This window comes from Polyodon spathula, chromosome 10 (genome assembly GCF_017654505.1).
Source record: "Polyodon spathula isolate WHYD16114869_AA chromosome 10, ASM1765450v1, whole genome shotgun sequence".
NCBI lineage: Eukaryota > Metazoa > Chordata > Actinopteri > Acipenseriformes > Polyodontidae > Polyodon > Polyodon spathula.
In genome coordinates this window covers 24,756,619-24,780,196 of record NC_054543.1, presented here as the reverse complement: position 1 = coordinate 24,780,196, position 23,578 = coordinate 24,756,619, and the positions used below count along the sequence as shown (strand labels likewise).

The 23,578-nt window shown below is 39.2% G+C and overlaps 1 protein-coding gene across 2 annotated transcripts in view; it reads left to right on the top strand.

The window, feature by feature from the left end:
- The first annotated feature begins 7,905 nt into the window (after positions 1-7,905).
- LOC121321461 (glycophorin-C-like) overlaps positions 7,906-23,578 on the top strand; it is a 55,633-nt gene continuing 39,960 nt past the window's right edge. Inside the window, exons 1-2 of one of the 2 annotated variants that reach the window (XM_041260423.1) lie at positions 7,906-8,085; positions 19,788-19,934. In XM_041260423.1, the coding sequence (XP_041116357.1) occupies positions 19,901-19,934 (34 nt within the window). In that variant the 5' untranslated portion in view covers positions 7,906-8,085; positions 19,788-19,900. Of the gene's footprint in view, positions 8,086-19,736; positions 19,935-23,578 lie in introns of both variants that reach the window. The other variant, XM_041260422.1, reaches the window with a different exon arrangement.

The following is a 23,578-nucleotide window of genomic DNA, read 5'->3' as shown; positions in this document are numbered from 1 at the left end:
AATTGATTGATAGTATGATTTATTTATTTATGAATAGGACGGCAAAAAGCTGAGTGTTTGTTATTGTTTGGAAGCATGGATGGAGAAGCCCCATCCCACAAAACCCTGTGCAGAAGGTGACCATCTCCAGATTTAATTAATTGACAAATTTATTGCTAAACGGGAGATGGTCACCACTATAAAAGCCTGCAGCTGTCCTTGTTTGGGGAGAGTGTTCAGTGTGGAGAACGTGAGAGACAGGCGTGGAAAAGAAATGAAAGAGAAATGAAAGTAAAACTAAAAACAATTGCAGTGTGTGTAGGAAGCACAGTGTTTGTTTAGTTTTTGTGTTTGTGATTTGTTTTTGTGCAACCTTTTATATTTGCTCTGTGAGCAGTGTTTTCTGTTTAAATATTTATTTTATTTTTGTGTTAATAAACACAGCGCCACACTTTTGCACCTGAATACTACCTGTATATAGTGCTTGTCTCTGGCCTGACATCTGGCTACCTTATCAGGTACCCTGTAAAACATGAATAAATTATCCTTTCAATACGGGCCATAGTGTTATGCTCCATTGTATTTTTTAATTGTAAATTCAATCATCCATATGTTCCTACTGTGTCTTATGCAGCATGAGGAAATGTATTTCTTAACATTAGTGTATTCTTTAATAGGGTTTAACACATGGCAGCCCTTTCGATTGTTCTCTTGTATCTGGGCCCTCTGGGTATTTTGTCTTGACAGTATAATGAACAGTGCAGTAGGTCCATGATATATGAAACAGTGAAACTGAAATGAAACAACATTAACGCAAAGTGTTCTGATGATATGCAGTGAAATTAAATGTCACATTTGCTGGGTAGTTCCTTTTGTATTTTTAGCTTTGGTGTCTGGTGTGAGAATTATTTATAAGTTAAGAATTGACATAGTTAACCTGAACCATTACTTTAAGCACCAGAGGACACAATTGGGAATTAAGTAGATATAGACTTAGGACAGAGGGAAGGAGTCACTGCCCCACACAAAGAGTGGTGAGGGTATGGAATGGGCTGCCTAGTAATTTTGTTGAGGTAGAAACACTTGGATCCTTTAACGCTTTGCAGTCCTATGTCAGACCAGGTCTGACATTACAAGTTTCCCTTTCCAATCCAATGTCAGGACCTGTCCGATATCATCAAAAAGACATAAAGCACAGGTCTCTAGTCGTTTTTTCTCCGGAAAAAGCAGAGAAAACCTTTCAAAGGCTGAGTGAGACTGATAGGAGCCGAATGAACCGAATTTTTATTTTTTTTAAAAAGGGCGTTTCTCATAGCCCCATGCATTACAGAGATAACACGGACATAACAAAGGCGATAGCTGCTTCTGCATCCAGGGCTCAAAGAATATCACAGACATTTGCAGAGTTTTTTGAGATATTATAGTAATAAAATAATGACTTGGATCAGAGGAGGATTTATCAGTATGCATGTCTATAAAGAGGTATGTGAAAAGTCCAGTGAACAAGGGGTGGGGCTTAGCTATAGATAAAGTACTGAGCGTTTTTTTGCGATTCAATGCCTTTTGAACCTGTTTTACTCTGAAAAAAAAATTTAAACAGCGCGTGTGAAAATAAATTGGACCTGACGTGCCTGACGAGCACTCAGTAAATGGACCGCAAAGGGTTAAGACCCAATTTAACAAAGTTATGAGATCAATCAGCTACTAGGAACCGGACAAACTTAGATGGGCCAAATAGCCTAATCTTGTTTGTAAACTTTCTTATATTCTTATGTTCATTACTGCATCTCAAAGAAAAGAGACAGGTAAAATATGTTTCCAAATGCATTTTCAAATGTGTACGTGCAAAATAACCACACACACCCGTGACAAGGCAGCATTGCAAAGCTCATCCAAGGAGGCACCATGAAAGAGAGCTCAAAAAGTCACTTCACCCCTGGTAGAATGGGCCATAATGTCCCACGGCATGGGGGAGCCTGTCTGTTCATACACCAAGGCTATGGCATCTGCCACCCAGTCCGCTAGACATTGCCTTGATAGGGCTTGACTTCTAGAGGGGGACACAGCAGACAAACAGCTGGTTGGACTGTTTCCAGGAAGCTGTCCTTTCCAGGTAACAGCGCAGAGCCCGCACCGGGCAAAGCGTGTGCTGTCTAAAGTCCTCTGACTCGTGCGGGGGAGGTCTGAAAGTTTCTAAAACCACTGGTTGGTTAATATGGAATGATGAGACCACCTTTGGCAAAAAGGCTGGGTTTGTTCTTAATGTTACCCGCAAGTCATTTCCAGTAAAAGCCATATATGTGTCATCGACAGATGCATGAAGCATCCCAGCCCTGGCTAGAGGCGTCCGTAGTGACAACTTCCCTTCTGTGAGGGGAGCTGAGGGGAGATCCAAGGTGCAGATTGCTGGGGCGGAGCCACCACTCCAGTGTCTTCCGGCTTTGTCTGGACATTCGCACCAGCCGGTATCGATTGAGGACTGGGTGCAACTTGGCTGCCATCAGCCCCAACAACCTTTGAAATATTCTGATCTGTAGAAGAGCATCCTCTCTGAATTGGGAGATTGTGATTTCCAATGACCGAATCCTGTCTTCTGACAGCGAGGCAAGCATGCTCACAGGTCCCCAGGAACACTGTGGACTGAGACAGTATGAAATTGCTCTTCTGTTGAGGTATGGAGATCCTTAACTTCGTCACATGTTCTATGACCTGTTTGGTGTCCACTTTGGAACGCGTGCAAATTACCAATCGTCCAGATAGTTCAGGATCTGAATACCCTGCATAGCCTGAGTGGAGCCAGTGCTGCATCCATGCACATTGAAAATGGGCGGGGCACCAGCGAGAGGCCAAATGGCAGCATGCAGAATTCATATGCATTGCTTTGAAAGACGAAGTGCAGATACTTTCTGTGCACAGGACGGATTGTAACATAGAAGTAGGCGTCTTGCAGGTCAATCAATGTGAACCAGTCGCCCAGCTGGATGGAGTGGAGGATACACTGTATGGTCAACAAGTTGAACTTCCTTTGTTTGAGGAACATGTTGAGGACCCTGAGGTCCAGAATAGGTCTGAAACTGCATTCCCTCTTGGGCACCAGGAAGTACCTGGAGTAGAAGCCGCTGAGGGCATCGCTTGGGTTCACCAATCACAAAGCGTTCTTCTGTTGAAGATTGGCGATGTCCTGTTCAAGGAGTATCGCTCTCGCTGATTCGACAATAGTGAGGAGCACTCCCTTGAAGGGTGGCGGGCCTAAGTGGAATTGCAGAATATAATCCTGTCTTATAACCTTGTCATGGGTTGTGTCCAGTGGTCAACCCAGTTGTGAGGGGGGAAGGAGGCAGCCGGAGCTCCTCAGGGATGGCCTCCCTTGGGCTTGGGAAGGGCACGTCTTTTTTAGGCCCTAGCCTTGGTCTCCAGCCGAAGAAAAGGTTACCCCTGGCTGGCGGTGGTCCCTTGCCGCCGGCTCTTCCTCTGCCTGCTTGTTTGGTCTGGAGTGGAGGGCGGTGTTCAGGCCCAGTTGCCACGGCAGGCTGGAAAGGCCACCTAGGGCGCTGGCGGTAAGCAGGAAGGCGCGAGTATGTGGAATCGACTTCTCTGGCCTTGTGGGACCTCTCAAGGCTCATATCAATGGGCGCTCCGAACGTCTGCCACAGTGTTATAGGGGCATCTAACAACGCAACCTTCTCCATCTCGGCGGTGTCCATCTCGCTTCTAAAGGTGGGGCGCCTACACCTCCGCACTGGTGGTGGGAAAGGGAAGGGTGACCCTAGGGTATGGGGTAGCTCCCTGGTCACAGTGGCAGGTTTGGTTATAGATGCTCTTTGAGGAGTACCATGGACCACGGATCTCATTCTCCCTTGCCCCGAGGAGAGAGAATCTACTGGGGAGAGGGCTGCCTCCTATGCTTTGTTCTTTTAGAGAACTTCTGGCAGGGAGAGCAGTCCAAATCACCCCCCAACACCCTGGCCGTGTGGTCTGGCCCTAGACAACTCGCACAAGAAGTGTGCCTATCTTGCTTGGGGAGTTTGCCCGCACACTGGTCGCACTGGTGGAACCCAGCGGAGGACCCTGCAGAGCACACTGACATGGTGCGGGGCGTCGGTGCCAAGCAATATGAGTCGGTGCCGAGCTGTCTGTGTTGGTGTTCGTAGTCGGTTTTGAGGTGGACGCAATTGGCGCCGAGCTGATCTGACAGGTGCCGAGTTAATCGGTGTCGGGGTCAGCGCCGAGGAAGATGTTCAAGCCAGTGCCGAGTTAAATTGGTGTCGGGGTCGGCTCCGAGGAAGAGCGCAGTCAATGCCAGGCTGATATAGCCGAATCAATTGGTGTCGGTTTCGAGAATAAGCGCAGTAGCGCTAGGAGAACCTGAGCCTTGAGAGGAGTGCGTAGGTCCGAGCTGGATGATAGCTGAGGCCGAGTCAAGCGGCATAGAGGACGGTACCGTGAGCCCGCGGGGTCACCTTACAGCACCACAATAGCTCTAGGAATGGTAATTTAACTACTTGAGGCAGTAAAATAGAAAAATAAACTTATCGCCAAATCTCAATAGAGGGGTTGAAACCAACTCTAATCAGTAGAAACTACCGACGCGAGGCTAAGGCAATGAGCAATCTCAAAAACCCTTATTTCAATTTGTAGGTCGAAACCGTATACATGAGACAATTTTCAGTACAAAGAAAGCACAAGGCAATCTGTGTCCTGTCTCAGTGAGGTGAGAGAGAAAATGGCGATATGCTACTGTGAGGACGTCCCTCTTCAGCAGGAGGTGGGAGGGACTTCCTCCTCACAGCAGGGCCCTGATAGGGCAGCATTTTTATATATGTTCAGAAATTGATGGTCAGAGAGACTTTTCCCATTGGGTAATGGTTGTCATTCCACTTGAAAGGGAACTGAAAGTGACCCAGTTTTCTATCTGGCCAAAAAAATAAGTTTCTCAGGGACAATTCAATGTTTTTTCCACATTCCTGCTAAAATTATTATTATTATAGCTTTGGTGTGTCGTTCAGGGAGCAGAAGTTAGAGCTCCTCCCCCGTTCTGTATATTAATAAAATATTTGTCAATCGCCTTTTATTAAACATTACATTTTCATTTGTGTATCTCAACACAGCCCTGCAAACTCTGACTGAATCATTACAATCTAAGATTATCAATTTAGATATAAAATGGCTTCTCACCCACTGCACTTTTCTTTCTCTTCAGAATCTAAATTGTCGAATGGTGACTGCATTTCTCCTTCTGGACATCTTTCAGCTCAAAATCCAAGCAAAACATTTTTTGAGAGAAATTTGTGTGTCCTAATGTCTGACATCACTTTTGATCCATCTACTCTTGCCACAGCCTGACCAGCTGTCTCAATCTTCTCCGATCCTGCTGCCCGATCCCGCTGTCTCAGTCACCCAGGCTCCTGAAGCTGCTATTATCTTCCCTGCCACTCTAAACGCCTTTGACCCAGAGATGCTTGTCCAACTGAGCTTTTCTTTAAAGTCTGGCCACTGACAAGCTTCTGGGCAGAGACCTGTGGTGGCATAGCGCTGGAATTTACTCCCGCATGGCTTATCTCCATCCTGGGCTGATGTCCCTGAGATCCACAATTGAAACACCTCATCGTATCCAAACTTGCAAACACAACACAAAGAAACAAGCCCCTGTGCCTCGTTTCTTTGCTTTGTTTCTTTTATTGTATAATAAACATACACACCAGTGCTTTCACTGCATCTTTGCAAGCCTGAGTCTCATTCCTGATGCTATCTTGCTTTATATGTATCATAAGTGGGATAGCGCTCCCTAGAGACCCAGAGTAGAAATGCAGTGAAAAAGAAACAAAACAAACAAACAATGCACAGGGGTGTTAATAAACAGTCTAAGCAAAACAGTTATGACTGTTTAGTTTGGGTGTTGGCCTTCACTAAACAGTCCATAACAGAGAACACACACTCAACAAACAAAAGATTTTACATCCTTTATATACATGTGGCCATTACCCAAATAGCCTTGATTACCTAACTGGGGAATGACCACACCTGTGATTGTTGGCAGGGACAACCTTACATTTCCCCTAAACGCCATTTTACATCTGCAGGTCTTTCACTGTTGCAGATTTCAAGTTAGCTATAACATTTTATATGTAACTTGAACTCTGCAACTGTTTAAGAGCTGGAAACAATTAAAAAGGTCTAATTAAGCAAATTATTGTTTAATTAAGGATCTATTTAAGTAATTGAGAGCTCAGTTTCATTGAAAACCAGAAGACACAGGGGTTCCCAAGGTCCAGGATTGAGAACCACTGCAATAGGTGATTTGCATAGCGTTCCACCACTCACACAGCATAGCAAGCCCACAAGGGGCGGCTCACACACACACACACACACACACACACCAGTAAAATAACAGTGATAATCACAATCCCCCGGCCAGTTCAGCACAGAACACACAGTCCCAACTTTAGATGTTGTTTGACTCAACACTACATTATTAAACATGGGAAAAACATTAACTGCAAACCTGAAATGACAAAACCAAAGCTTTCGTGTTTTTTCTTTATACACACTGTACATTTAATAGTATGTAGAAATGTCATTATACAGTTTGAGGAATTCATCAATCATGAAACCAGTATTTGTTTGACCCCATTGCCATAGTAACCAAATGTATGGCATTGAGCCGGACCATGTACAGCGCTACTTCTACTTGATAAAAGTATGAAATGAACAGGGGAGATGAAGAGTACAGTAAAGTAAAATACTATAAGGAAAATAAAATGCATATTTTTCAAGGCAGGCAGTCGAATACACAATTTCCGTGAAATTCGTGATATTGTGAATTTTCAGGGGTATTTCTTACGATGAAGAGTGCAGAGTCCTAACCTTCCTGAATAACCCAGGAACAGAGGGTGAGTACTGGGAAGGGAGACTATTTAGGGTCTTCATTACCCTTTCTGAGCTCTCTAAGGATGAAATTATAGTTCGATACCAGCTATTTCATTGTATACAATTATATCCTTATCATTATGTCTATTTGGTTTTATTAGTCATATAATAATTTGCCTGTCCAAATTACCTACCTATTGTTCAATTGAAGCAGCCCATTTGGAGGGGATGCTCTATTGTTCATATTAGTCTGTTAATTTGTACTACCAGTAGCCCATTTTGAGGGTTTCAAAACATCTGCACAGTGGACTTTTTGCATTTAAATGTGCCAACTTACTCCGAGCCTCATTAATTTTGGGCTAGTTAATACATTTGAGATGGGCTAAAATTTCTGGCATGGCAGAGTGCTACTTTACTTTATCGCTGTGTCAGTTGATCTTGATACGTGTCCCCCTTTCTGTCTTATAAATGTTTTACATGTTGAAAAAATATCTGTATAAATTGTTATCAGTAAAACAAATTCACCAGTTTGACAAGAAAAAGGATGTTTCGTTTTTTGAGTCAGAAATTATGTAAATTACATAATCTCAACTAGTGAGTACAAAAGTAATATTATGGGAAATGTAACAAACAGTCACATGGTGGTAAATCTTTGATGAATATGCCCCTGTCTGTTTAATACTTTCAGATCTTTTAAATGTGTTCATCCATAACTCTAAGCACTTAATCATAAAACTACAATGGTAAAACTATAAAGTCAACAACAATTGGACAAAAGTGTTTTTATCAACTTCCGGGAGAAAACGTTTGTTTACTTGTCTATTGTCTCACCTAATCGAATTCCACCTGGCCCTGCTCCTTTTGTGTAACAGTACACTAATATCAACCGTCCTTCAACAGCACACTTCTGCTGGAGCACACAGACCTCCCCCTTCCTCTCTCTCCCACTCCCTCCCTTGTGCTCCCAACTGCAGCAGCTGTAACTAATTTGCATGGAAGAGGGGCGGCACATTGAGCTACTGGCCAAACGACCAAATAATTATCCAGAGGATAAGTTGAAAGTTCACAGGGAAACAAAACGGTGCCACCTACCCCAATAAACAGCACACAGTCCGAGCACATAGCAAGACTGTCACCTGAATGAGTAAAGAGCACTACTGTACTATAAATCCCCCTTTAAAACTTCAATAGGGATTGTATTTGTGGAAAGCAGGCTGTTGATTAGCTCTGGAAAACTTGGTGAGTAACTCTTTTTTGTTTGCAGTTCTTAATACCAGGGGTTGTCTTAAGAGTACCAGTTAATTAAATCACCTATACAGTAGAAGAACAGTTCTAAAGATTGTACAAGGGAGATAGATAGATAGATAGATAGATAGATAGATAGATAGATAGATAGATAGATAGATAGATAGATAGATAGACATAGAGTTATGCCCAAGTTTTGCATCATCCTATAGAATTAACACATTTTGTTATGAAGTAGAATAAAACCTGTCAAATAATGTTACGTTAACTTACTGAATTACATACCGCTTTGTAGTTTTCATATACAAAAACTGACAAAAGTTGAAAAATGTGACATTTCGAAATCTAACATGAAATATTGAACTATTGTACAACAAAGAGTTATGGTAGACTTTTATGATATCATTTTGAAATTTCTTTGATTACATGATGTTAAATAAAATACTGTATCTAAATTATGTTCATTTTAGTTTTTTAAATTATCAATACTAAAATTCGAGGTGATTCAAAATGTTTGGCCATAGCAGTGTGTGTGTGTGTGTATATATATATATATATATATATATATATATATATATATATATATATATATATATATACACACATACATACATACATACATATATATATATATATATATATATATATATATATATATATATATATATATATATATACATATATATATATATTATATATATATATATATATATATATATATATATATATATATATATATATATATATATATATATATAACTGAGAGGTGAGAAATCATTTCTTATTAGGTAGCGTCTACCTTTTGTAAATGAAGGATGCCCTGGGATCTGGATCCATGCCTCTGTGTGAGCCAAAAATATAGACTACTAGACCAGGCTGACTCCCCAAATCTGTGTTTTATTATTGTATTGAAACATTGTTTAATAACCCCCTATGGCCTTGGTGGTAATCAAAAAATAGGTGGAGGTGAGTAAGAGTTTAAATTGGATGCCAATATCCATAAAGATCTGTCTTCATTTACTTTATGTTTTTGTTTAACATGGAGAACAAAAATAACTAATTTTTTTTTTTTTCCACTTTTTGATTGCTTATTTCTCATATCTATCAACATGGTATTATCTTGTTTTGTGGTGTTAAAGTTCTAGGTCTGTACAGAAATGTAAACTGGCATTCTACTATTGGGTTGCGACAATGGTTTTCTTTTAAAGTTTGTGTTATATAGAGGGTTACAGTTGCTCCAGCCATAATTCTAACTTGGCAGGAGTAACTACAGTACTGTGACTTTCGATTTACTTTACTTACCGTCTTCATTATTGGAATAAATGAAAGGTACTTAGCTTTACTGGGAACTTTAATTGGACTGTAATACATAGAATAATATACATTAAACAAATATTTTCTTGTTACTGTTACTGTAATATTTAAAATGGATACTTGTAACAAAGTAGCTGAGTGGATGCATGTGCAGGGGTGATGCAGTGTGGTAATGGACAGACAGAGAGGTTTTATCCGGTTTGGAAAAAGTGCTGTTTATTTTTTTGTATGCAGGTGTGGTGATCAACAACAATAATAATAAACAATAACGGATTTGCAGACCCAAACAATAACAATAACCCACACATATTGGCTCCACAAGTATACCTACACGGTCACCAGTCCTGGGTGAGTGCACTAGTGCGCCTGGTGGCTGATGCAGTTTATTTTGTGACAGTAGTGGTGCTGTTCCGGCTTTAGTGCTTGACAGCTCCCGAATCGTGTTCGCTGTCTAGTGTGGTGTAACAAATAAAATGATTACACACAGACAAACAAACCAAAAAACACTCACGATACTGCTTTCTCTTTAACAGTCTCTCACCGTCCTTCTCAGTTTAAATGTAAAACCAAATGCAAAGGAACAGATTACGATTCTCCGTCCCCTTCTATACTGTCACACATGACCCCTTGGTAAATGACTGCAACTGCCTCTCCAATCTGAGGCTGCCACTTCATTTCCCTTCCGGGTTAATGTGTTATTGCAACAGAGTCTCACCCCCTTCCTGGCTGGCCGACTTCGCTTGAACACTGGGAAAGAATTGTCAGACCAGCCCGTCCAAGGAACTCTGTACTCGCTGCTTAGCTCCCTCACAGATCGGGAGAGAGATTTACAACCAAGAATCATTTTATATTGCTGTCACAATACTGTATCTGATATCTTGTTATTATCGGGAGGCTTATCTAAATGAAAAAGACCACTAATTCAGGTAAGTGTTTAACCCTTTGTGGTCCATTTATTCAGCGCCCGTCTTTTTGATGATGTCAGACAGGGTCCGATATCGGACCGGTCCTGCACTCTTCTGTGCTTCCACTAGCACTGGTTTGGACTGTGGCTCTGGATCCTGAATTGTGTTCTGCTCAGGTATTTCTGGTCAGTCAGACTTATCCTATGTGCTTTCCTTGGTGCTTTCCTTGGTGCGGTCCATCCTCAGGCGTCATCTGTTCCTCCTGTAATGCTGTCCTGATGCAGATACAACATTATAGGATTTTGGCTCTGACCTCTCTGCCTGCACAATAGCTGGTTTCCAACTTTGAGCAGTCTCCATGCACACTCTATTGCCTGGCAGCAACACTGGGAGTGATTTTGCTTTTGCATTGTAGTTTTGTTCTTGCTTCGTTAGAAGAAGTTTCAGCCTGGGGTGCACTGGAACTTGTCAATGTACTTCAAGACTGGACCATAAGCATCTGTGCAGGAGAGTATTCCATGCCTGCTTTGGAGTGTTCCTGAAAGCGAGCATTGCCAAATGTGGTTCCATGCCTGTTTGTGCTGCTTTTTTTAAGCATCAGTTTTACTGTCTCTATTGTTCTTTCCGCCATTCCATTGGACTGTGGGTAACCTGGGCATCAGTGTGTCAACTTTATTCCCCACAACACAGCAAAGCTTTGCATCTCTTGACTTGCAAATGGGAAGTGGTCACTGACCAGTTCTTTCGGGATGCCATGTCTTGCGGACACTTTAGCTTGGCAATTACTGTGTGAGCCGTTTTGTCAGCTAAGTCCAACACAACACTAGATATTTTGAGAATTAACTATCAATAGATAAGGCTGACCCTTGAGTTCAAATATGTCAGCCGCTACCTTGTGCCATAGTCGTTCAGGGATTCTGTGTGACCACAATGGCCCCCTTTGATTCCTGGGGAGATACTGTTGACAAGTCTTGCAAGCTTCAACCAAGATTCTGTTCTATGTCCCTGGTCATCCCCAGTCAATACATGTGGGATCTCACTTGGGCTTTTGTGCGGTGAATGACTTAATGCGCAAAATGTAGTTTCTGCAGCATTTCTGGTTTGTCACTGTGAGGGACTATTATCCTATCTCCTATCATTAGCAGGCCTTGCTGTACTGCTATAAAATGCCTAATAGGCCAGTATTGTTGAAGTCTGAGATCCAGCAGTTTCTTTCTTCTTTGATGCACCTCCATTATTGCTTGTTGAACCTTGTTTTTTGACGTTGGTTCTTTCAACTGACTTAAATCTCAGAGCTGAGTGCTCTGTAGCTTGCATGGCATAAATTACCTTCTCTTCTGTGAGCTCATCACTGCTCGGAGGAGCTTGTCCTACAGTAGCTCGAGACAGGGTGTCTGTGATGTGCATCTCTTTCCCTGAAGTGTATGCGACCTGAATGTCATAGCGTTGCAACTGAAGTAACCACTAATTCAAACAGCATAACTGTATACTTTATTACTGAGCTGCGTATACATGAGGTAAGAGCACTCATTATAAACCATTATTTACATCATCATTATACACATGTAATGCCCTTTGACCCATATACTACAGATAGAACCGTAATTCCTGAAAAATGCACATCTTGTTTACCTTTTAAATGTTTTTTTCATAAGATAAAGTTTGCTGTGGGTTTGCCAAAAAAAATAAAGTTTTTGAGTATTTCTATGAATACATTGTAAATATAGCATTCCCAGAAACAGGAAACATGCATTTCCTCTCTAAAAGGTAATGTAATTAAAATAAAGCTATACAATCTGCCTTTTCCCTTAGTCTCATGATGTTTTCCCTTAGGCAGTGCTCCCATGGTTCGGAACACAATGAATAACACATTCTACTTCATTGTCAAACAACATGCTTGCTGTGAGGAAATGAATGCATGACCTGAAATAACATTGATTAGTTACAAGTTGTTTATGTTGATAGAAACTTCTTACTCAAAGTGTCATTGGCCACATTTACCCACCTCTTTGGAAGACACAAAGAAAAGAAATGGCATAGATGGCACAGTTTAACCAAACATCACCTACATTTTAATATGTAACAGGAACAGGATGAGAAAGAGGCAGTCTCTTTTAGTGGATCTGGTGGATCTCACCAGGCCCAGAGTTAGGAAGAGGCAGTCTCTTTTAGTGGATCTGGTGGATCTCGCCAGGTCCAGGGTGAGGAAGAGGCAGACTCGTTTAATGGATCTGATGGATCTTGCCAGGCCTAGGGTGAGGAAGAGGGAGTCTCTTTGGAACCTGGAGTTGAAGACAGCCATGGTGAAAGCAGCATCCACGCTGCTTACCTTAAGAAAAAGGAAAACAAAGGGGGGCTTAACCTCACTTTTGAAACAGGTAGTCAAAATCAAGAAGAGAAAACCTGAAGCACTTGCAAGAAACCCGTCTGTGTCAGAAACTGTTCAGCGTGAGATTCTTGGTTATCTCAGCTTACCTGAAAGTTATGTCGAGGTTGATCCACTAAATTGGTGGAAGATGCCTACCCAGTCATTTCTACATCTTTCAACTTTAGCTCTGTATATCTGTGTTGGGCAGCCATGAGTGCTCCGTCTGAAAGGCTGTTCAGTGGATGTGGATTGATAGTGACCCCCGCAACGACAATCGTCTGCTCAAACTGTTAATAATTTATGGATTTTTTATTTTATTTTTTTTTTCTGGAATAACTAGCCTATATTGCAAAATTTGAAAAGCTACCAATCAAACAAATTTGGTTTTATTCATTTAGCTTTTTTGTAATCAATCATTGTTTCATAACTTTATTAAAGATACTGGTCTTTGAAAATGGTCTAGTTTTATTTCTTTTAAACTCATAGAGGCAGTTGTCATGTTGCTCAAGTATAAATAGCTTTAAATTTGATAAAAATCCAGACATTTTACATATGTTATTTATTGAGCCAATAATCATGATTACCGTGATAATTTACAGCCGATAATCGATAACTGAAAATGTCATTATCGTCCAACCCTACAGGTTAGTTGTATTTTATTCATATATCCACCAGTTATTGGTGTTAAGATCCGTTCTACATTCTTACACTGTTTGATGAATGGTGTGTGTTTATTTTAAATGATTTTGTAATTGTAAAATGTATAGAATGTATATGATTATTATTATTATTATTATTATTATTATTATTATTATTATTATTATTATTATTATTATTATTAATACTAATAATTGTAGCCTATCCTGACACCCTGTAGTCAGACGCAGTTGGTTTGAAGTATTAAAAGCACTGTGACTGTCACTGAAGGGAAGTGTTTCTTAATATGTCAGTGCCTTTGATAGTAGGTCTTGTCATGTCATTTCTGAAGCGCTAACAATAAAATTATGAAAGTATTGTTAAAATGAAAGGTTGTAAGAGTTTGCAACTAACAACAAAATAGGTGTGGTCTCTTAAACATTCTGGCCAGGTTGTTTTGTTTTGACAGTATGGGCCTTATTTTCAGAGCATTTAGTGCAGTCTTTATATAGCTAACTTCTATTTTTTAAAGATAAAAACACAACAGTACAAAACTGAGAAACAAACAACTAGGTTGTGCTTAGGAAACCTTCAATAACATGACTTAGAATGTTGGTACTAGTTTTGTAAAATCATAATTTCAGTACACTATCTTATGTGTGTCACCCTGTGCAATTCTAAAGTAAAAATAAATAAATAAATAAATAAACATTAACTCTTTCATTGTTAATTAGTAGTCCCTGAGTCATCTTTTGTGAGTTACAACAGAAATCATGTTACACAGCTTTACTTCGAAACTATGTGTATCTCTTAACAATAAGAGACATCCTATTCATTGTAGGAACAATTCAATAATTGATAATTTAATGTTTATCTGGGTTGATTAGTTCTCTTATTAATAATATTTAATTGACGTGTCACGTATTTCTTTTTTTAAGTACACAAATATTAAACAGAAATCAGAGAAGTCAGAAAGTAAATCTCTTAGTCTGTAAGCACACGTCCAAGTCAAAAAGATCTCACTACACTCATGTTGGTTAGTGTCAAGGAAATTCATTTTAATATAAGCAATTTCAAGATATTTAATTCAGACTCTTGTCTGTGTGTCATGCTGTGGGGAATGGGTTGTTCAAAGGTTGTAGAACACAAACTATGTTAACTCTTTGAAGCTCATCTTTTACAAATGTCTGATTGATTGTCTCCTAAGGTGTCATAGAACTTGACAAGTGACAATGAAGTTGTACCATTTTTGTGTTAAAAGCTAGTTAAAATGCTTTTAGAATCATTTCTAATTACATAACTTGTAGACACAAGTTTAATAGTTGGTTTTAAGTAAGTTTTCCAATAAATCTGAAATGTTTATTGTATTTTAAATGGATATTATAAACTATTTTTTTTTTAATATTATCCTTTGATTGTATTATGATGTGTTTTTTATGCTTGCAATCGTAATTTGGTATAGAGAATGAAACTGAAATTTGTATGCTTCTCCAATGAATGCAGCTAAAGTTATATTGAATATGAGATTTAAATGATAAATATAAAATCCTTTGATAATGAAATGGGTGGATACATTCCATTTCTAACACACCCTTTTTGTGTGACACGCAACTGTCTATCAAATACTGTGAACCAATGGAAGGACCGACAAGCATTTGTTTACAATACAAGGGAACGCCTATAGATCGTGTTATTTAATCTTAAAACAAGGATTTTCACTCACTCAGCTGCTCTGTCTTCTCTGAATTCTCACTGGATTCAATCTTTCTTCAATCTCTTCGCTTTCAACTCATCAAACTCTGAAGTTCCTCAACGAAGACTCTATGAAAGCTTTTGCCTACTGTACAGACTTCACAGAGATATTGCACTGTTCTGCTTCCCAACAAACTTCTACAGAGAGGATGGCTGTGTTAAGAAGACTCTGTTTTAAACCTTGCACAAAAAGAATAAGTAACAAACTTATATTGTGTGTTTACAAGTAACTGAACTGAAGCCATGATACTGATATTGTCATAATACTTAATGTGTGTCTATCCAACTAGATGCTGAACATTGTACTTGGCCACATGGAAGCTGGCGCATGTATATGTAATGTGTGATGAACTATTAAGACTGCTTCACTAATGCAGAACTCTATGACCAGAGAGCACATCAAGTATTCAGTTATGAACATTTAACAATGCATTACTTTTCCTTTAATGTTTTATTTTGTTTCTTCTTTATACATGTTTTAAACTATGAAGCCTAACCTTTATTCTTCTTCCTTTGAGAATACGAATAAATGTAATAATAATTTGGATTGTTAGGTTTATTTTTGTCTTATAAAAAAACATTTATGATTGATTTGAAATACTTAAACATACATAATATTAATTGTTAATCTGTTTTCATCATGAATCTAGGAATAATTAAGCCAGAATCGTTAGTTCTTATTGAGGTATTGTGTTTATTATGGTTAATTATTACATTATGAGCTATAATGGGTATTTTCTTTAATGGTAATTGGCGAGGACACAGTTGTCACATAAACCCTAAATATACAACGTAAATATGCACGACATTAGCAGGCAAATGAAATATGACACCGCCTGTCTCCTCACACACAAAGCAACAACTCAGCAGCTCAAGCAAGCTGTGATGTAGCTAGTAACTTGCACACACACATACACACCCACATACAAACTGAAATGATGCAGACAATCTTAGAATATAACACATTAAGCTTATTAATGATATATAGATTATGGATATGGCAAGTTTACTTTTAAAGAAATTCTTCATACAACAATATGGGGTAGATTACTTATAGTTGCTTCATAAAGTTTCACTAAAAGTTATAATTAACAGTTCAATTCTATGTGAATGTGTTACAATTAATTAATTTAGTTCCATGAAAGGAAAATGCAACTCAAATTATGCTCAACAATTCCTTGAAGCTTAGACTTTTGGTCCGCTGGTTTAGTAACTCAATCTGTTGAAGTGTCCAGTACAAAAAGCTCTCCTCTCAGCAACAAAGTCTTCAATTCCACATTGCTTCAAACTCGGCAACAAAGCATTCAATTCTCGCTGCAACTAAGTCTTCATTCCTCAGTATAGTATCCACAACAGCGCCCCTCCTCTCTGTCCTCTTCGCTGAATCTTTAGCTCTGCTGGTAGCAGGGCACAGCTTCTTTTGGATACTGTGGTTTTAGGTGTACAACAGACCCAGACTGGTTTGTCTGATAACAGTTGCTGTACGTTTTACGGCCATCCTGCAGTTGGGCCTCAGTCTCATTGCTTGTAGTATTGACTCGCTTGCAGCTTGCTTCCTCTTCTTAGGTCTGTCTTCAGTCCTTTTGTGTCCTGTCTTGGGTCCGTTTTTAGGCAGAGTTTCAGCTTTGCTTAGCAGAGTGACAGCACATTGTTTAGCATTTATGGGAAGCACAAAAATGTTTCGTTTTGCTTGGATATTTATATTCTTTTCACTTTCATGAGATAATGTGTGTATCTTGCCTTTTATTAAACTGACAGTCCTTTGATGCTTTAATGTCCCTTTCCACCGGGACATTACTAGTTTATGTCTTCCTTGCGTCAAAATGATTGTTGTTGCACATGTGAATTATCTGTAAGGAATTCAATGGTCCGCTCAGCCTAATCCAGTCAGGGCGCAGGTCCTCTAATCAGTAGGTTACATATTTCAGTATGTCTGTAAGCCAGAGGCCCCCCCTCTCAAGACACAGCAGTTTGCCATGTTTCTCAAGACACACAGTTTGCCCTGTTTCTCAAGACTCGTTGACAAGCAGTCTCAATCTCTAAATGAAACCACATAAATAAGGCTAATTTTAATTAAGTTATTTGAAGAAAAGCATTCAGGAAATTAATTTTCAATTGTATGTAACGTTCTCTATGATAAGTCAAATTAAAATATATTTTACTAACAAAACTTTTCCTAGTTAAAAGATATTTTAATTTAAATCTCAATTTATAATGGCAGGAATCATCCTCCTCTTCATTTTAATGGACTATATGACTTCATGGCTGTGGCGATATCTCAGGACATCACTATGGTTCTCTTAACCTATTTTTGTTTGTTGTTTTTAATGTCTATCATATCTATTGCAAAATCACAACACGGCACGCTAGGGTGTGTGTTGTTTTGGGATAGCACTGCTTCAAATAGCGCATAATGACACACACCCCATCGTGCTACATTGCTTTATAAACACTCGGAATCAAGTCAAGTCAAGTTGGATGGGGACCTTTGGTGAACAGCAATTTTAAACTTTTTCCACATATTCTCAATTGGATTGAGGTCCCGGCTTTGACTGGGCAACTCCAGGACACTGACTTTTTTGTTTTTAAGCCACACCAGTGTGGCTTTGGCTTTATGTTTGGGGTCATTGTCCTGCTAGACGATGAATCTTCTCCCAAGTCCCAGGTGTCTTGCAGACTTCAACAGGTTTTCCTCCAGTATTTCTCTGTACTTTGCTGCATCCATTTTGCCCTCTATCTTCATGAGCTTTCCAGGCCCTGAAGCAGAGAATCATCCCCATAGCATGACGCTGCCACCACCATGCTTCACGGTAGGGATGGGGTTCTCAGGATGATATGCAGTGTTAGGCTTGCGCCAAATATAGCGCTTAGCATTAAGGCCAAAAAGCTCTATTTTGGTCTAATCAGACCATAGAATATTCTTCCACTTGGTCTCAGAGTCTCCCACATGGCAAACTCTAGCTGAGATTTGAATTGAGCTTTTTTCAACAATGGGTTTCTTTTTGCCACTCTCCCATAAAGGCCAGTTTTGTGAAGCACCCAGGCTATTGTTGCCATATGCACAGTGTCTCCCAGCTCAGCCGTGGAAGACTGTAACTTCTTTAGGGTTGCCATAGGCCTCTTGGTGGCCTCCCTGACTAGTGCCCTTCTCACACGGATACGCAGTTTTTGAGAACAGCCTGTTCTAGACAAATTCACAGTTGTGCCATATTCTCTCCATTTCTTAATAATGGACTTTACTATGCTCCAGGGGATATTCAATACCTTGGAAATGTTCTTATATCCTACCCCTGATTGGTGCTTTTGAAGAACCTTATTCCGGATGTGCTTTGAATATTCCTTCGTCTTTATGATGCAGTTTTTGTTAGGAAATGTACTAACCAACTGTGGAACCTCCTAGAGACAGGTGTATTTAACCTGAAATCATGTGAAACACCTTAATTGCACACAGATGGACTCCTTTCAACTAATTATGTGACTTCTAAAGACAATTGGTTGCACCAGAGCTTATTTAGGTGTGTCATAGCAAAGGGGGTGAATACTTATGCAATTTTCTGTTTTATATTTGTAATTAATTTAGAACAATTTGTAGATTTTATTTTTCACTTTGACATTATGGACTTTTTTTGTGTTGATCAGTGACAAAAACTCCTAATTAAATCCATTCTGATTCCATGTTGTAACACAATAAAATGTGAAAAAGTCCAAGGGGGGTGAATACTTTTGAGAGCCACTGTATGATATAATACTTTTGCATCCCCACGGTGTAATCTCTATGTAGTGGTCAAACTGGTTAAGTCATCTGTCTGTCCCTATAAAGCAGGCCTTCCCAGGCTAAGCTTAACTTTATGTCCTTGTTGACATCTTCAAGCTCTAGTATAGCACAACCATGTATTTTTAAATGGTGTTTTATACACTATACTTATTCCAGACAAGTTAGGATAAAGGTAGAGAAAACCTACAGACCTACACACCGAACTTTATGGTAGCTATCGCCATCAGGGTTCCAGCGTGGCTATACTTGTTAAGTGCACAACCATGTGGTGTGTAAGGTTAGTCACACAGTCAGGGGAGCGCAGGTTTGTGAACTGGTTGCGCAAAGTCACCAATATTTTTACATTTGCTTTTGTGGTCCTACAGGTTAGGGTGGCAAAATCTGCAGTTACATTACAGTGCTACAAGAACCCCTACTTGCCAGGCTGTTCAGACATCCACTGTCAAGGTCCTAGGTGTATAGAGGTGACCGGCTTAGCTGTGGGATCAGAGGACATCCACTGACCTTCAGTTCTCCTGAACTGTTGTGGAGTTTAAAGCATTTTAAACAGGGGAAAACAATCAGGGTAAAATAATTAACCACTCTAAATATAATCTCAGTTGTATGTCTTGCTTAACTTGGCCTTTATGTTTATATTAATATTTTATTTTAAGTTTTAGTAGATATCTCTTTGTAGAAATCTCTTTACATGCTTTTCGTCAATTTATTTTACAAGGTAACAACTTTTATTCAATTTATACATAGCTTCTAAGACTTGATCACAGATCCTGTGTGGGGTACTGTAACCTTTAAATTAAGTTAGGCCCCTCCTCATGTGGGACTGAGTAAGTAAGAGTGAGCAAGAGACAGAGAGTGAGAGAATGACACATGTGCTTGTTTCCTTTTCCACTTGTAGAGCTTGAGATTGCACCACAGAATATCTTGACTACAAGACTCTCCCCTGCAGGGTACCAAAGCCTTCCTTTGAAGCAGCTGTCCCATTCAATCTCCCTTTCCGCGGCCAAGGAGCTTCATTAGACACCAGATACCAGGAATAGAGGGACCCTGTCAAACTGAAATATGGCTGAAAATAATAATACAACTATGACCCCTGGTAAGTGCAATACATCCTTCTTCATATAAAGTAGTTATATCCCTGCTATGGGAACTCTGTTATTGAGAAAGGTCATCACAAGAAGCTACTTATGGTCTCGTGTGTCAAGATAGGGACTGACAGATGAGCTCTGGTGGTGATACAGCACATAGTTTCAATGTTGACTCTTACAGTAAACAGAGTAGCACCTTCAGTGTTTTATGTTAGCATTGCAAAATAAAATTTAAAGGATGAGGTGTTCCTTTGTCATGCTGTGTTTGTTTTGTGGAATGATGGCGACTTCTAAAGTGGAGTTTGGAAGAATTGGTATAAACATTTTGTACACTCTAATAATAGTACTGTGTATTGCTGGTTCGACTACAGTATTACGCACATTGTAGTTTTGAATGGCAACATGCATTTTTTTTAGCAGTGCTTGCTTGAACAGGAAACATATTTCATAATTTTCAGAAAATAATAATAATAATAATAATAATAATAATAATAATAATAATAATAAATAATAATAATAATACATTTAAATTAAATAATAAATATAAAGCTGTACATAAAAAGGCTGTAATTTTGTAATGAGAATTTTTCAGTTCGATGATTTATCAGTAACACCATGATGGAATGATATCCTTACTATAATAACAATAATAGTGATGTAATAAAAATACAGTGGCTCTTAGGAATGCCTCCAGATTGACAGAGGAATTAATTTCTTGCGGACAACATTAAGAACCCACCCCTAAGCTTCACGCTTACAATATAGGACGGAGTTCAACCGCTAACCAGGCACGCTTTATACAAAACCTCTTCAAACTCGTTATCCGGAGTAGAAGTTGCCACTTTAATATTGGCTGCTTTATTTGAAAAGGGTCTTCAGCTTTGGGCTGCATAAAAACATAAGCTCCTTTCTCCAGGTGGTGTTTTTTTTTTTTTGTGAAGAAGACATCAATGCAAAGAGATAAGGGGCAGTTTAGATTTTAGCAGCTGTAAAACTAGAGTGAGTTTCCATCCTGTTTCCTAATATGAACCAACTCATAAATATTGTATGTGGTTTGTGAAAAGGTCATTTGGAATCACCAATTGTTTTACCCCTGATTTTCTCCCAATTTGGAATGCCCAATTATTCAACCTGGCTCACAGTTGCAACCCCCGCACTAGCTTGGGAGAGATGAAGATGAGCACTTGCATCCTTTGAAACGTGTGCCATCAACCATCTGCTTTTTTTGCACTGCAAGCCCGACGTGTAGCTATTACAGAACTATAGCGTCAAAGGACCACGCAGGCTCCCAGTCAGCCACAGGGGTTGCCTGGATTCAAACTGGCAATCTCCAAGTTATAGGGCACATCCTGCACATCGGGCAAAGTGCCTTTACTGGATGTGCCACTTGGGAGCCCATATTGTAGCCATTCTTAACAGGTTTTAACATCAAATGATGATTGAGTTGTCGCAGCTCTCACATACTGCCTGTATCCCGTTCTGCTTCCCTACACATTCACTTTCTCCTTGCTGTTGTGATATTTACTTGTGAAAAATAAACTTTTACCCATATTCACTTCCAGAATCTAAATACATCAGGTCCATAACATAATCTAACCACCTTCCCTAATCACCAAGCAACACGGCCCATTCATGCAAGGCTTAAGTAATGCCCCTAAAAGTGACAGTGCTCAATGTCTTACTACCCTTATACATAAAGCAAAGGATTAAAATATAAACTAGAACTTCCAGGCAGTTTTATGGATCCCAAGCACCAGTATCAGTACCCATCTAAGCGTATTTAGTTCTCAATGTGCCAAGTTTAAAATCAACAACTTCAACAGTTCCACAGAAGAAGATTTTGAAAGTTTTGTTTTTTTCAAAAATGCGTCAGGCGGCCATCTTGTTTAACGCACAAATGCCATTTTAAAAATGTAAATTTTACAGACACAGACACGATGGTTTTCAAATTTCGAGTTAATCAATTGAACCGCTTTTAAACTGAAGCAGTTTTAAATATAAGAAAATGTAGTTGAGGCAGCCATATTGTTTCACGAAACATAACCATTTTAACATGTTTGTATTCCATTGAATACGCAAGATGCATACCAAGTTTGGAGTCTGTTGGTCAGACAGTTTTCAAATAAAAGCAGTCTGCTGTTAAGGGCACATTTCGGTGAAATTTGTGGCAGCCATTTTACTACTGAATTGTAACACAGCAACTTCTGCTTTGCAAGCAGGTTTGGATGGTGACAATGTATGCCAAATGTCAGATCAATCACTTCAACAGTTCCACTGAAGAAGTTTAAAATTTCATATGTAAATGTAGATATGGTGGCCATCTTGTTTTATAAAACATAAAACCATTTTGACATATTTGTATTCCATTGTTACTGGGTCAATAACTACCAAGTTTGGAGTTTGTTGCTCAAACGGTGTTCAAATAGTAGCAGTTTGCTGTTAAGGGCTCGTTTTGCTAAAGTTTGTGACAGCAATTTCAACATTAAAATTTGTCGCAGAAACTTCTGCTTCACAAACTTGATGTGGGTTTGGATGCTTGATATATGCTAAGTGTCAGATCAATCGCTTCACCGGTTCCCAAGAAGAAGATTTCGAAAGGTTTCTAAAAAAATACGTCAAACGGCCATTTTTGTTTCTTCAACACCATTTTTTTAAAAGTCAGTTGTATTGACAGAGTATCAGGGTAGATGCTTGTGAAGTTTGGAGTTAGTCAAGTAAATCATTTGTCAACTGATGCAGGTTTCAATTTCAAATGTAAATGTATAACTGGTGGCCATGTTGTTTTATAAAACTTCACCATTTTCATATTTGTATATTTGGTCAAACGGTTTTCAAACAGCAGCAGTTTGTTGTTAGGGGCACATTTCGATAAGATTTGTGGCAGCCATTTTGACATTAAAATTTATCACAGCAACTTCTACTTCACAAACTTGATGCGGATTTGGATACTGATGATATATGCCAAGTGTCAGATCAATCGCTTTGCCGGTTCCCAAGAAAAAGATTTTGAAAGGTTTTAACAAAAACTGTGTCATGGCACCAATTGCAGAGACGCAGCACCACAATTTTTTCAGCATCTGACAGCCAATGTACCCAGCTTGTTACCTGCCAAGACAGAACCTGATCAGTCACACAGCTTCGAAGCAGAAGCAGTTTCAAGTTTTGGGAAGAAAAAAAAGAAAACTTTAACAATAACAATAGGCTTCCCAGCCTTTGGCTTGGAGCCTAATAAAAAAAAAAAAAAAAAAAAAAAAAACTTTATCAATAACAATAGGCTTCTCAGCCTTTGGCTTGGAAGCCTAATAAAAAAAAATAAAAAAATTTAAACTTTAGCAATAAATAAGCTTCCCAGCCTTTGGTTTGGAATCGTAATTACAAGTAGATTTTTGCAATTTACAATAAGCTGTAGGTTTGATAACTAAGCCTTTAAACCTGTAATTTCTCTCAGTAGCACAACACAGTATTCCTTTTTTTTACTTTGGTGTGAAGGCCATTTATCCTGACTCAGCAATAAGTTTGATGAGAGTACTGTACAGTAGTTATTTTGTCACTTTTAACAGGACCCCACCTGGTGCAAATGTGCAAACTATTAGAATGCAAGTATAAGGGTGGCTCAGGCGGGGGTCCTATTACATCTAGCAAAGGATAGTTT